The following is a 14,173-nucleotide window of genomic DNA, read 5'->3' on the forward strand; positions in this document are numbered from 1 at the left end:
TTGAAACCATTCCGATCGGAATCTGTGACATGCCTGAATAATACAATTTCGATCTCCTTTTCTGACACTAGGTAGTTATTCATGGCAGAATAAGAAGGTAATCTCATTTGAAAAAACCGTCCTTGAGCTGCCAAATACAACCATGCACTCGAAACAATATGAACGTTGTTGTTGTTATTGTATGTCAATTACAACAAAACAACATATTGTTTGTTTACCTTTTATTTATATTTTTATTGGAATAAATATTTTAATATTTCGTGACAATGTGTGAAAAGTTTACTTTTTTGATATTCTATTGGTCCATAAAGAACGTTTCTGCGGCTGGAGATTAATATAAGTTCGTATTTTTTAGGTTTCTCGGTCCTCTCAACGCACAAAGAGTTCCAACTTGAATGTTATTGCATTGTTTTTCGTGGATGGAAAAGACAAATCACGGAAAAGAGCATTTAAATGCCAGCAGTGTTCAAGGTTTCTATTCACCCTGATCTCGGCAACGATATCTCCACACGCACACTGTAATTAGCGTTAGCCTTATTGCGGCCAGGGAAAAAGCCGGTAAATGTTTGGCTCGAAGATGAATGGGTTTATATTTTGATATTGAATGTGTGCTGCTTGTTACAGGTCGCCAAATCTCTGTCGAATCATGGAACACTGGTAGTGCTGTTGCATGTATTCCTCATGTCCGTGGTTGCGGTGTTCATCGCTCTGGTCAGGTGCTTTTGGTAACACGTGCTGTGATGGTCGCCTCTACTAAGACTTTTCGCAGTTGGAGCAGGAAGGTCAATATAACCAACGCCGCTACCATTTGCTATCTACCTATTTAATTGATGGCGTATATGAATTTCCTTTGTAAAAAAGTTGCAAAAGACCAAACAGGCTGTTTCCTCAGGCGCTTGAAGATCTGGATTGACATCCAAAAGGTGTACAAATCCCAAAAACTCCGTGTTGGTCAAAGTCATTGAATATCACAAAGATGAAGGTTTTCTTGCAAATATAGTTCCACCTTGAAGAAGGAATTGGCTAAGAACCACTTTGCTGTTGCTACCACTAATGCTGCTGCCAACCGCGCTAAAACACTATATAACACGTGAATTTAGAAAGAAGAAAGCCGCCGCTGCCCCCCAAGATGTAAACTTTTGTAATCTTATAAAATCTGTGTATTGTATTATTTTTATTCTACAAAATATATAATATTTAAGAATATGTATATAAAACCAACTTAAGGAAACCCACATCTATGTGTTTTGTCTTTACAAAAATAAAAATTTCCCAAGGAAAAAAGATATCATGTTGTAGTCATTATACACATTATTATATACATATATGGGGAGTCATTTCAATATTCATCGTGCCAAACATTCATTTTAGTGTCACCGTATGATTTTTTGAGATTTGGATCATTATGTCAGGAAGCAATGATGTTTGGGAGAAATATTCCGATGTGCAGCCATATATATTGGACCAGCCATATATATTGGTCGCTGTTGGAGCTTTAAAGCTTTTGAACAAATATATTTGAAATCATAGACTTGATCACGAAACACATCATATCACTCTTAACAGGACCATAAGGAATTTCAAAGCTGGTACTCGAAGGACTGGATCGATATAGTCCATGCTTGATATATGTATGTATGTCTGGAAAAAATATTGCGAGGAATAATTTTTAGGCAAAGTCACTTGATCCGTTCGTGAGTTATGGTACGCACCAAATCTTTGAACTTTTATGGAGGACGTATCGGAAGATGTCGACCGATATGCCCCATTCTGGAAATTGAATAATATGTTGAAAAAATATGACGAGGCCAATGTTTGGACTGCATCAGCTTATCCGTTCGAGAGTTATCCTTTAGACGGGCGGACAGACAGCGCAAAATCGACACCAAATTGTCTGAAAACTTAAAAATTTTAAATTAAATTAGTTTGGAATTTGAAATGTAAATAAACATGACATATGTATGTTTTAACATATACATACATACAAAGTTTGTCAAAATCATTTTGTCAATGAAGGGATGGCAAAGCGAATACAACTCTGTGAGCTCTGAGCGTGAGGTTACCTTGTATCATTGTATCATGGTAATTATTCAAGAAGATCAAAATGGGACAGCAATACATTTGTTATTGTAAAATGATAAATGGTCGCTCTTTTATAGAAAAGAAGTTCAGAATGAGGTTACTTTTGGTAGAGGAAGTGAGAAACTCACTCCCAAATGCTTGGAGGGAATAAGTTTATTTGTTAAATAAAGGAATTTTGATGTGCTAGTAGCTAATTGCAAGGGTAGTGGTGTAGGGTATCACATGGTCGGCCCCGTCCGACTATAGCGTTTGCTTACTTTTTTTTTATTATGTTTTAGGTCTACATAAATAACGATTATTATACTGTTAACAAATACAAAGAGGGTCAACAAAAACAATTTTTTTATAGTTTTTCGATCTTTGACTTAGATTTCTTATCAATGAAACTAAACTAAAAATTACTTAATATTTTATTCTTTTATGCGACGTTTCTTGTTAGTAACATTCAAAAGTGATACCAAAATCTAAAACTGTGTTCGCATTGGCAACATTAAGTATTAACGTTGCTTGCAGGTCATTCATTATTACTGCTTCTAATTTCTTCATTCCCATAACGCAAAAACCCGAATCAAAATAAAATCAAAAACAGATGTCTCACCAATTAACAGGTTTGTCCGTCGATGCTTGGTATTCGGTAGAATAAAAGTAGACATTATTAAATATATTGGATATACATAGATGCTAATAAAATCGTTTATTGTCATTACTAATTCAGAAAAAAAGAACAATAATGATTGAGTTAGTAAAAGTAGACTACTTTGTTTTCTTAACTTTAATATGATGGACGATAAATTGGACGGTATGATTATTTGACATGGTATTGATATTTAGCTATATTGATGATATTTGTTGTTCGGCGATATTTTTATATTTGCCAATTCGTACATTTAGATCGCCCATCAATATATGTAAGTATATATTTTGCGATGTTGCTAATCGTAATTATCCGCTCTGAGATAGCTGACCAAGATAGTATGGAATCACGAAATTTCCTGCTAACGAAAATGCCAACGGCGTGTGTATGGGGTTCTCCTTCTTTGCGTCCGGAGTATAGGATATAAAATGATATATATGTAATGATATCAAGGTTTCGGAGTCGAAGTCTACGAGTCGGAGTCGAGCAATTTTGCTGGAGTCGGAGTCTGAGTCGAAAAAATAACTCGACTCCGACTCCGGGCAAAATTTTTTCCACGTTATAGAAACATAACCTTCAGTTTGGAACAAAAAATTTTTTTTTAAAAATCATTATTTATTTTAAAAGAATGGTATAAGAAAACATATATGCAAACGGTATATTATACTAACTTAAAGGGCCATTCACAAGATATTTACTATCCTCTGAAGAGTAGTCTATTCATCCCTATTTTTTTGATCCAATTGATTCTTTACATTTTTGCAAACAAAAGTAAAGTTCTATGATAATAGAATTAAGATTGCACCTTTAACCTCTTTTGTCAGAAGTCTTACTGGTCTTCTCACAAAGATCTATTGCTATTCTCATCTTCTTTTTTTGAGAAGTCATCCTTGTCTTCTATTAAAGACATTGTGGTCTCTATGGCAAATCTTACTGAATACCCTGTGACACAAAATGGAAATTAAGATCTGGGGGTTGAAAAATTCCTTTGCGGAATGAAAGCCCCAAGGTTAGATTTCTTACACAGACATAAACTGAGATAACCTTAAATTTTGTACCGCAATATTTTGTACTTTCCGATTCCATGAGGCGGTCACCCTGGCAATGCAGATGGTCTATTAAGTTCTTCTCTTCCGGGAGAACCAAGAAGTGAAAGTTTCTGCCACAGAGAACCTACAAATAATGATTATTTTGCCTCGGAAAATGTCTACTGGTCTTTCCTTATAATATTCATTATACCTGCCACAGAAATTCCAGCTAGTTTCTTTCTGTGTATAGGAAGGACCTGGCTTTTTCTTGATAGTATGTTGGCTCAGACCCAGAGCAATAACAATCACCTGATATTTTAATGATTAACTTATCTTAATGCCAAGATTGACCCGTATTATGGAATAGGAGTCGTAGGAATTTGAAGTTTCTCGATCAAAAATGCACAATTTTCAGTTGAATTTCAAGTTTAGTTTGCACCATTCCTTCGTTTTTCTTTAGTTTTTTTTTTTATAAAACTAAGAAGAAACTGTCAATTTATGCCAAATTGTTAACGTATTATAGACAATTAAAGTCCACAGCTTTTATAAGGTCTTATTTCCCCGGTATTGAAGTCATAGTTCGACCAATTTTAGCGTTTTAAATTTGAAATAGCTTTTATTTATTCCAATTTTAAAGAATCGTAACAGTAGCATTCAAAATTTACATTTTTACTCAAGTTATTAAAAAATGTACTATTCCGATGAAACAATTTAAACCGTACAACTTTTGGGATTTTTGAAAGAAAATTAAAAAAATATATAACGGTACGTTATCGAAGCCAAACTTTTTATTGATAGATACTTCATAAAATTACAAACCAAGATATATAAACTTTCACGAGGTTATTCCACGGATATCGACTAAACTGAAGTAACAAAAAGCAATTTGAAATGTGCTATTGACATGAAACAGAGTGTATCTCTGTTTGGAGATATTGTTTCATCATTTTTAGATTACATGTTTTCAGTTGAGTAGAATGAGGAACCTTTCTCTCGAATATGCTGTCCTTCTAGCTCAGTTCCTTCCACGTCCTTTTTGTTCTTGAACTCAAAAAGTAAAACAAAATGAAATTTTCTACAAAAACGTTCCACCGAAAATTATATTTAGGTTTCCCATATCCAAGAAATCGACATTGTCACGTTTTTATTGCCCTTTATCAGTTTTACTCGTTACTTTCTCAAAAAAAACCTTTTTTTGCACGAGTATATTCTGGACGGAATTCTTCCGCGTGAGAACATCTTTAAGCTTTTAAAATATGTGAAAATGAAAAGGCAATACAAATCATAAGGACTACATGCAATAAAAATTATAAGCAATTCATGACCAAGTTTCAAACTGGATGTAAGCCAAAATTTTAGTGTGCTTAGCCTTGAAAGGAGACCCCCCAGTTGTAAAGCTCAATAAAAGACATTTTCGTGATTTTTTTTCGAGAAAATTACGTAACTTTTTGGCAGATGTTTTTCTTCAACTGAAAGAGATAAATATTCCGAAGTTTGAGGCCGTCTACGAAACCCTGTTTTTATTAAAGCATTTTGCGGTGCCAATTCTAGCTCAAAAACTAATAAACCAATTGTCATATATTTTTGTGGCCGATTTCGAGAAAAACACAGTTTATATGCCGCATACAAAATAAAATAAATTTTTTCCATCCTACGCTCATACTAAGGCATATTTTTCCGATTGACTTAAAAATTTGACCACATATTCTATGCTATTTATACTTTCATTTATACCGGACAGATCCGGTTATTTGAATGTCTACATCTAAAGCCCTCATTGAGTATATAACGAATCCTAGAAGAAAGATTCGCCTTTTGTCAGACTTCTGAGTTATGGTGAGATGAATCTGTCGTTGACCAACAACGAATTAATGGTGCTCTAATTCAAAAGCGTAACCATTTCATATATAGTTAATAGAAAACCGACAAAACCTTTACTAACATTAACAATCTTATCTAATCTTAGGTAAAAGCCCATCAAAATATGATACAGGAATACGAGGTTGTAAAAAAGTCATAACCCTAATGTATACTTTATAGGGTCTCCTATGAATATTTCGATTTGTTACAAACGGTATGACAAATTGTTTTATACCCTCTGTATTATGGTTCAGATTGAATAATTGGAAATTTGAAATTTTCAGATTGAAATTTGCATACATATGTAGTTAGAAGTGTATCTAAAAATTCTGTTGTTTAATTTATATAATATTAGGGGGTTGAGAGATACCAAGAAACGGTCCTGACCGGTTTTAACATGGCAAAGTCCAGGATTTATCTTGGTCCCTCTTTCATCTCAAGTGGACACTGACCTCTCCGTGGTGTCACCTGGGAGAGCTGCCTTTAACACCCGTTAAAGGTAGTGAGCTAAAATGTGCCGCGCGTTCACCCATAAGAACGTTAAAAACTTGGGTTTGGGCGTCAGGTTAGTAACCTTCCCCTAGAAAAAAACAGCCTACTCTGAAAAAACAAAAGAAAAGAAAAACAAATCCCTCTAAAGTTGACGACACCCTCAATCGTGTTAAGGACCATGATCTGCGAATCTGCACCTGGAATGTTCGCACACTTTATAGAGAAGGTGCAGTTTACGCATTGGCAGATGTACTTGAAAAGCACAAGGCCGATATTACTGCCATACAGGAAATACGATGAATTGGGAAAGGCGTCACAACAACACCTAAAGGTGACGCACTGTATTATAGCTGCCATGACGTAAAGCATGAGTTTGGTTGCGGATTCGTAGTTAGTCGGAGACTAAAACATCTGGTATCCAGCTTCACTGCTGTGAATGAAAGACTTGCTGCAATTCAAATAAAAGCTAAATTCTTCAACATCAGCTTTATTTGCGCTCATGCTCCCACTGAAGAAAAGGATGAAAAGACCAAAGATATATTTTACTAGCGCTTAGAAGAAACATATGACCGTTGCCCTGCCCATGACATTAAAATCATTCTAGGCGGTTTTAATGCCAAAATGGGAAAGGAGAATATCTTTGGCCCAACAGTCGGAAAATTCAGTCTCCACAATGAAACATCTGACAATGGCATGAGGCTGATAGACTTCGCTGCGGCAAAAAACATGGTAGTTAGCAGCACCAGATTTAAACATCGATGATATATTGGAATTTATACCGAAGATATTCTAGTGCAAGTCCATACTATTTTTGATCGCGTTGTGATAGATGGAAGACGCTCATCGAGCGTGTTGGATGTGCGCTCGTTTCGAGGAGCAAACATAGACTCGGACCACTACCTAGTTCAGCAAAGGTACGCACCCGGTTAAACGTAGCAAACAAAGTACGAACAGACACAACACGAAAGTTAAACATCGGTAAGCTGCAATCACAACAGACAGCCACAGCATATTCCACTGAACTATCCCAATTGCTTAATCAAAGCACTCTCCATCCCGATAACATATCAGCGCAATGGCAAAGCATTGCCCACTCCATGCAAACAGCCGCGAAATCCATACTTGGATACCAAAGACCTCAACCAAGGAATCCATGGTATGATCAGGAGTGTCGTGCTGCTATCGAAGAGAAAAATGCGGCATATAGGCCTACTTTACAATCCGTAGCAACGCGCAGCGCACGAGAAAGGTATCGGGAGAAAAGTAAAGAGGAGAAACGTCTTTTCCGCAAGAACAAAAAGAGAGATGGAAAAGGGGGAGGGTGAAAAAAAATCGAGAAGTACAGGAGCCAGAATGAAGTCCGAAAATTCTACCAAAGAGTGAAGCATCAAACTGATGGCTTTGGTACAGGCACCTCCTCCTATAGAGACCAGCAAGGTAATTTGGTAACTGATACAGATAGTGTGCTCAGGATATGGAAAGAGCATTTTTCAAACCTTTTGGTATCCAGCGAAGACGACGAAGATACCACAGATCCAATCCCAGAAGATGGTATTGAATGTATACCGCCCAGCCAAGATGAGGTAAAGACAGCAATAAACCGGCTGAAGAATAATAAGGCAGCTGGAGCCGATGGCTTACCAGCTGAGCTGTTCAAAACCGGAGGCGACACGCTGATAAGGTGTATTCATCAGCTAGTAAGCACCATCTGGCAGGAAGAACGAGTACTCGACGATTGGAATCTGAGTATCCTGTGCGCCGTCCATAAGGAAGGAGATAAGACTGTATGCTCTAACTATAGGGGCATAAGTCTACTCCCGATTGCCTACAAGATCGTGTCAGGGATATTGTGCGAACGACAAAAGCCTATGGTCAACGAGATAATTGGGGCATACCAATGCGGCTTTAGACCTGGCAAGTCCACCATTGACCAGATATTTACCCTGCGGCAAATCCTGGAGAAGACCCAAGAGATGCAGATCGACACCTACCACCTTTTTGTCGATTATAAAGCAGACTTCGACAGCCCGCTGCGCTTTCAAAGGTATTCCAAGCAAAGTCTGAATTTTGTATCCCCGCAAAGCTCATCCGGCTTTGTAAAATGACTTTAATGACTCGACGCGCAATGCGTCCATAGAGATCGGGCCAACTGTTGACGTTGGTTCCTATAATTTTGAGGTAGTAAAATACTTCGTCTAACTCGGCACCGCCGTAAACACAACTAATGACATCAGTTGTGAAATAAAAAGAAGAATTGCATTGCCCAACAGATGCTACTTTGGCTTAAGTAAGCAGTTCAAAAACAAAGCCACAACTCGTCAAACAAAAATAACGCTTTACAAAACACTGATACTACCCATGCTGCTGTATGGTTCCGAAGCCTGGGTACTTGCGCAAGCAGATAAGGCAGTGCTTGGCGTGTTTGAGAGAAAAACTCTTCGAAAGATTTACGGGCCGATCTGCGTTGATGGTGAATATCGACGTCGTATGAACCACGAGCTGTATCTGCTAAACAACTACATCAATATCGTTAAACGTATCGAGATGCAGCGATTGCGTTGGATAGGCCATATAATAAGAATGAACTATGATGAACCCGCTAAAAAGACGTATAAATTCGAGCCACATGGCGGTGCACGCAGAATTGGCAGGCCAAAGAATAGATGGCGCAAACAAGTGGATGAAGAGATGACAAGGCTTGGTATTCCAGAAAGAGAAGCAATAGACAGAGAAAAATGGAGATATTTTCTTAGTTCGGCCTATAGAACAAATGTTCTGTAATGGGCCAGCTAAGTAAGTAAGTAATATTTGTGATATGACCAAATAAAGATAACTGACAAATGTGTCAATATTTGTGCATCGAATGCCATAGCCTCGGCGGAAATAGGTAAATCTTAAAAATTTAAGTATCTTGTTAAAAGTGTGATCTTTTGAGCTTTAGTATAAAAATAATTTATTGTATTTAATTAGTTTTATTCTTCTATTGCACCAAATAATGACTTGTCGGTAATATTCCTAAAATTTTACCATAAATATCTTTAAAAACAATTTGAATAGCTTGACTAAAAGATGGACGAAGAATTTCATAAAGGACACGCCAATTCTCGTTAAATAACGTGTGGGCACTCTCCTCTAAAGCTTCATTGCCGCCGAAAAGATTATCCAAACGGAATTGTACACCTGCAATATCTTCCCATATTAAGTGAACTTTCTCCAAATCGGCAAACGTAAATTCACCCTCTTCACGTAATTTAACATGAAAATTCAATGAAAAAACGGCATTTTCTAAAATTGTGAAGACAAAAATATGTTAGAGCCTGTTTAACTACATATGTCGAACAAAAATGAAAACGAAAGAAGAACAACTAAACTAGTGTATGATTTTTAAATTTTGTAGTTGTTTTTAGGCAAACAAAAAATCAATATTGCCATAAAAACCAAGGTTTAGGTGTTTTTTGTTCGCAATCATTTTGCTTTCGACACAGTGAAACAGGCCATTAAATCTTATTTGAGTTACAACCTTTTTTTTTGGTTATCTTTGAAATTGGTTACTTACTAAATGTCATACGAGTTTTGCCATGACCATTTAAAGGTAAATTTAGGATAGTACCCTGCATTGTGTAATCAGCGATTAGCTTTACTAATGGTACTGTTATCTTAAATTTCATATCCAAATTATTGCCATTTGATCTGGGGATATTACAAGATTAAGAAATTGCTGGCTTGGGGGGGTTTAATTCCTTTTTACTTACCCCATGTCTTCTATAATAGTTTCACCTAAACCGTACAATTCAGCATTTATAAATTCCATGTTCAAAGAAACTGGACCTCCTTGGTCAGCTTGTGATATTTTGGCACGCTTGACATGCAGGGGATCTAATGTACCAATTGATTTGAGACCAGGAACACCTTCGGGAAAAAATTGAACATTGTGACAAATAAAAAACATTTTCAACAAATTTATAAAAGTGGGTAAACATTTCTTATTTATTTATTTTTTTCCTGAAAATCTGTCTTTAATATCATCTAATATTGCCTTGTATTTCCTATCTTACCTGATCTCCATTCATGGAACAACTTTTCCACATTTTTGGACCAACATTGTCCAAACCCACTATCGGATCGCTTGCATAGGTCAAAAAATGCCGCTGCAATACAAGTTGTTCACTCATGAAATTGTATAATTAAGAAATAAAACAATATTTTACAAACGTTTTTCGCGGATGATTTTTGCACCATAAATCGTTGTTGTGCCCGCAAGTACTGTGGCAATAAGCAAGCCTATTAAAGAATTCATTTTACTAATTTGATTTCACTTAATTTCAAAAAATTCTAGCTAAGTTAGTCAGACTTGATGTTAAATGGTTCTTAGACTGTTCAGAATTTTGCCATGGCAGATCGTTTATAAGCACAATTTTGGTAGCCTCCACCATACTATGAATGGTATAATTAAATTTTTCATTCCGTTTGTAACACATCGAAGACCCTATAAATAATATATATATTCTTGATCAGGGTAAAATTCCAAGTCAATACGAGGGCTGCACGAAAACTATCTGGTCTAGGCTACACCGCGTGTTGCCAGGCGCTATTTTAAAATTTTTTAGACAATTTGACAGTTTTTAGACCGTACGTACTAAGGACAGTTTGTCATACGACCTTGTATTGTGTTGTTTAAAGTGACTTGAAAAACTGACTTTTGCAAAAACAATGGAATTTACTTGTGAACATTTTTGTCCGATAATTGTTCATAACTTGCGACGTGGATAATCACGGCAAGAGTGCATCGATAAAATTAAATATTTCTATGTCGATAAAGGGGGTGACGTAGGGGATGGAAGATACCAAGCAACGGTCCTGACCGGTTTTAACATGGCAAAGCCCAGGATTTATCTTGGTCCCTCTTTCATCTCAAGTGGACACTGACCTCCCCGTGGTGTCACCTGGGGAACTGCCTTTAACACCCGTTAAAGGTAGTGAGCTAACATGTGCCGCCCACAGAACGATAAAACTTGGGTTTGGGCGTCGGGTTTGTAACCCTCCCCTAGATAAAACAGCCTACTATGAAAAAACGAATGAAAAGAAAAACAAACCCCTCTAAAGTTGACGAACCCCGCAAACGTTTTAAGGACCATGATCTGCGAATCTGCACCTGGAATGTTCGCACTCTTTATAGAGAAGGTGCAGTCTTGGTATTGGCAGACGTACTTGAAAAGTACAAGGCCGATATTACTGCCATACAGGAAATACAATGGATTGGGAAAGGCGTCACAACAACACCTAAAAGTGACGCACTGTATTATAGCTGCCATGACGTAAAGCATGAGTTTGGTTGCGGATTCGTAGTTAGTCGGAGACTAAAACATCTGGTATCCAGCTTCACTCCAGTAAATGAAAGACTTGCTGCAATTCGAATAAAAGCTAAATTCTTCAACATCAGCTTTATTTGCGCTCATACTCCCACTGAAGAAAAGGACGAATAGACCAAATATATATTTTACGAGCGCTTCGAAGAAACATATGACCGTCGCCCTGCCCATGACATTAAAATCATTCTAGGCGATTTGAATGCCAAAATTGGAAAGGAGAATATCTTTGCCCCAACAGTCGGGAATTTCAGTCTCCGCACTGAAACATCTCACCATGGTATGAGGCTGATAGACTTTGCAGCTGCAAAAAACATGGTAGTTAGCAGTACCAGATTTAATCATCTCGATATTCATAAGGGCACCAAGCTGTATCCGGATCAGAAAAAAATCAAATTGATGCCGTTGTGATAGATGGAAGACATTCATCGAGCGTGTTGGATGTACGATCGTTCCGAGGCGCAAACATTGATTCGGACCACTACCTTGTTGCAGCAAAGGTACGAACCTGCTTAAACGTAGCAAACAAAGTACGAACAGACACAACACGAAAGTTAGACATCGGGAAGCTGCATTCACAACATATAGCCACAGCATATTCCACTCAACTAGCCCAATTGCTTAATCAAAGCACTCCTCATCCCGATAACATATCAGCGCAATGGCAAAGCATTGCCCACTCCATGCGAACTGCTGCAAAATCCATACTTGGATACCAGAGACCTCCACCAAGGAATCCATGGTATGATCAGGAGTGTTGTGCTGCCACCGAAGAGAAAAATGCGGCATATAGGGCTACTTTAGAATCCGTAGCAACGCGTAGCGCACGAGAGAGATACAGGGAGAAAAGGAGAGAGGAGAAACGTCTTTTCCGCAGGAAAAAGAGAGAGATGGAAAAACGGGAGTGTGAAAAAATCGAGATGTACAGGAACCAGAATGAAGTCCGAAAATTCTACCAAAGAGTCAAGCATCAAAGTTATTGCTTTGGTACAGCCACATCCTCCTGTAGAGACCAGCAAGGTAATTTGGTAACAGATACAGACAGTGTACTCAGGATATGGAAAGAACATTTTTCAAAACTGTTGGTATCCAATAGCAGCGAAGACGACGAAGATACCACAGTCCCAATCCCAGAAGATGGTATTGAATGTATACCGCCCAGCCAGGATGAGGTAAAGACAGAAATAAATCGGCTGAAGAATAATAAGGCAGCAGGACCCGATGGCTTACCAGCCGAGCTGTTCAAAACCGGAGGCGACACGCTGATAAGGTGTATTCATCAGCTAGTTAGCACCATCTGGCAGGAAGAACAAGTACCCAACGATTGAAACCTGAGTATCCTGTGCCCTGTCCACAAGAAGGGAGATAAGACTGTATGATCTAACTATAGGGGAATAAGTCTACTCCCTATTGCCTACAAGATCGTGTCAGGGATATCATGCGAACGACTAAAACCTATGGTCAACGAGATAATTGGACCATACCAATGCGGCTTTAGACCTGGCAAGTCCACCATTGACCAGATATTTACCCTGCGGCAAATCCTGGAGAAGACCCAAGAGATGCAGATCGACACCTACCACCTTTTTTGTCGATTATAAAGCAGCCTTCGACAGCCCGCTGCGTTCAAAGGTATTCCAAGCCATGTCTGAATTTGGTATCCCCGCAAAGCTCATCCGGCTTTGTAAAATGACTTTAACTGACACGATGTCCTCAGTTAAAATAGGAAAGAACCTCTCCGAAGAGTTTGGTACCAAAAGAGGTTTCAGACAAGGAGACAGCCTTTCGGATGATCTCTTCAACATCCTGCTGGAAAAGGTTATTACGAGAGGCAAACGTCAAAAGAAGTGGTACAATCTACACCAATAGTCACATGTTACTTGCTTATGCTGATGATATAGACATCATGGGCCGATCAGTAAAAGAAGTAACTGATACCTTTTTGAAGGTCGAAGGAGAATCTGCTAAAGTGGGTCTGGCGGTAAACGGTGAGAAGACCAAGTTGATGGTGTCGACGCGCAATGCGTCCATTGAGCTCGGACCGACTGTGGAAGTTGGTTTCTATAATATTGAGGTAGTAAAAGACATCGTCTACCTCGGCACCTCCGTAAACACAACAAACGACATCAGTTGTGATATAAAAAGAAGAATTGTATTGGCCAACAGATGCTACTTTGGCTTAAGTAAGCAGTTTAAAAACAAAGCCACATCTCGTAAAACAAAAATAACGCAAAACACTGATACTAACCGTGCTGAGGTATGGCTCCGAAGCCTGGGTACTTGCGCAAGCAGACATGGCAGTGCTTGGTGTGTTTGAGAGAAAAATTCTTCGAAAGGTCTACGGACCAATCTGCGTTGACGGTGAATATAGACGTCGCATGAACCACGAGCTGTATCTGCTATACAACGACATCAATATTGTTAAACGTATCGAGATGCAGAGATTGCGTTGGCTAGGCCATATCATAAGAATGAGCAATGATGAACCTCTTAAAATGGCGTATAAATACGGACCGCTTGGCGGTGCGCGCAGAATTGGCAGGCCAAGAAATAGATGACGCAAATAAGTGGATGAAGAGATGACAAGTCGCGGTATTCCAGAAAGCGAAGCACTAAACAGAGAGAATTGGAGATATTTTCTTAGTTCGGTCTATGGAACAAATGTTCTGTAATGGGCCAGCTAAGTAAGTAAATATATCGATAAATGACCA

At 38.2% G+C, this 14,173-nt stretch overlaps 1 protein-coding gene and 1 long non-coding RNA gene across 2 annotated transcripts; both read right to left on the bottom strand.

The window, feature by feature from the left end:
• Positions 1-1,148: 1,148 nt before the first annotated feature.
• Positions 1,149-1,896, bottom strand: LOC141401421 (uncharacterized). Its single transcript, XR_012412369.1, has 2 exons — positions 1,713-1,896; positions 1,149-1,641 (listed from the first exon to the last, which is right to left on the bottom strand). It is a non-coding gene; the product is annotated as an uncharacterized lncRNA (long non-coding RNA).
• A 7,158-nt stretch (positions 1,897-9,054) lies between these two features.
• On the bottom strand, positions 9,055-10,393 carry LOC141402931 (protein takeout-like). The gene is made up of 5 exons (XM_073985058.1): positions 10,309-10,393; positions 10,152-10,244; positions 9,849-10,005; positions 9,653-9,786; positions 9,055-9,381 (listed from the first exon to the last, which is right to left on the bottom strand). Exons 1-5 carry the CDS (start codon positions 10,391-10,393, stop codon positions 9,077-9,079), a joined length of 774 nt encoding a protein of 257 aa, XP_073841159.1. The 3' UTR covers positions 9,055-9,076.
• Positions 10,394-14,173: the final 3,780 nt, after the last annotated feature.

This window comes from Musca autumnalis, unplaced genomic scaffold (genome assembly GCF_047663935.1).
Source record: "Musca autumnalis isolate F117 unplaced genomic scaffold, ASM4766393v1 scaffold_4, whole genome shotgun sequence".
In the NCBI taxonomy this organism is placed as follows: domain Eukaryota; kingdom Metazoa; phylum Arthropoda; class Insecta; order Diptera; family Muscidae; genus Musca; species Musca autumnalis.

What these genes read in the sequence shown, in the direction of transcription:
- LOC141402931 (XM_073985058.1), bottom strand. Translation starts at nt 10,393, where the DNA reads ATGAATTCTTTAATAGGCTTGCTTATTGCCACAGTACTTGCGGGCACA. An exon ending in AAAAATCATCCGCGAAAAAC is followed by an intron (nt 10,245 to 10,308) that starts GTTTGTAAAATA and finishes CTTGTATTGCAG; the next exon opens with CGGCATTTTTTGACCTATGC. An exon ending in GTTCCATGAATGGAGATCAG is followed by an intron (nt 10,006 to 10,151) that starts GTAAGATAGGAA and finishes TTTTTCCCGAAG; the next exon opens with GTGTTCCTGGTCTCAAATCA.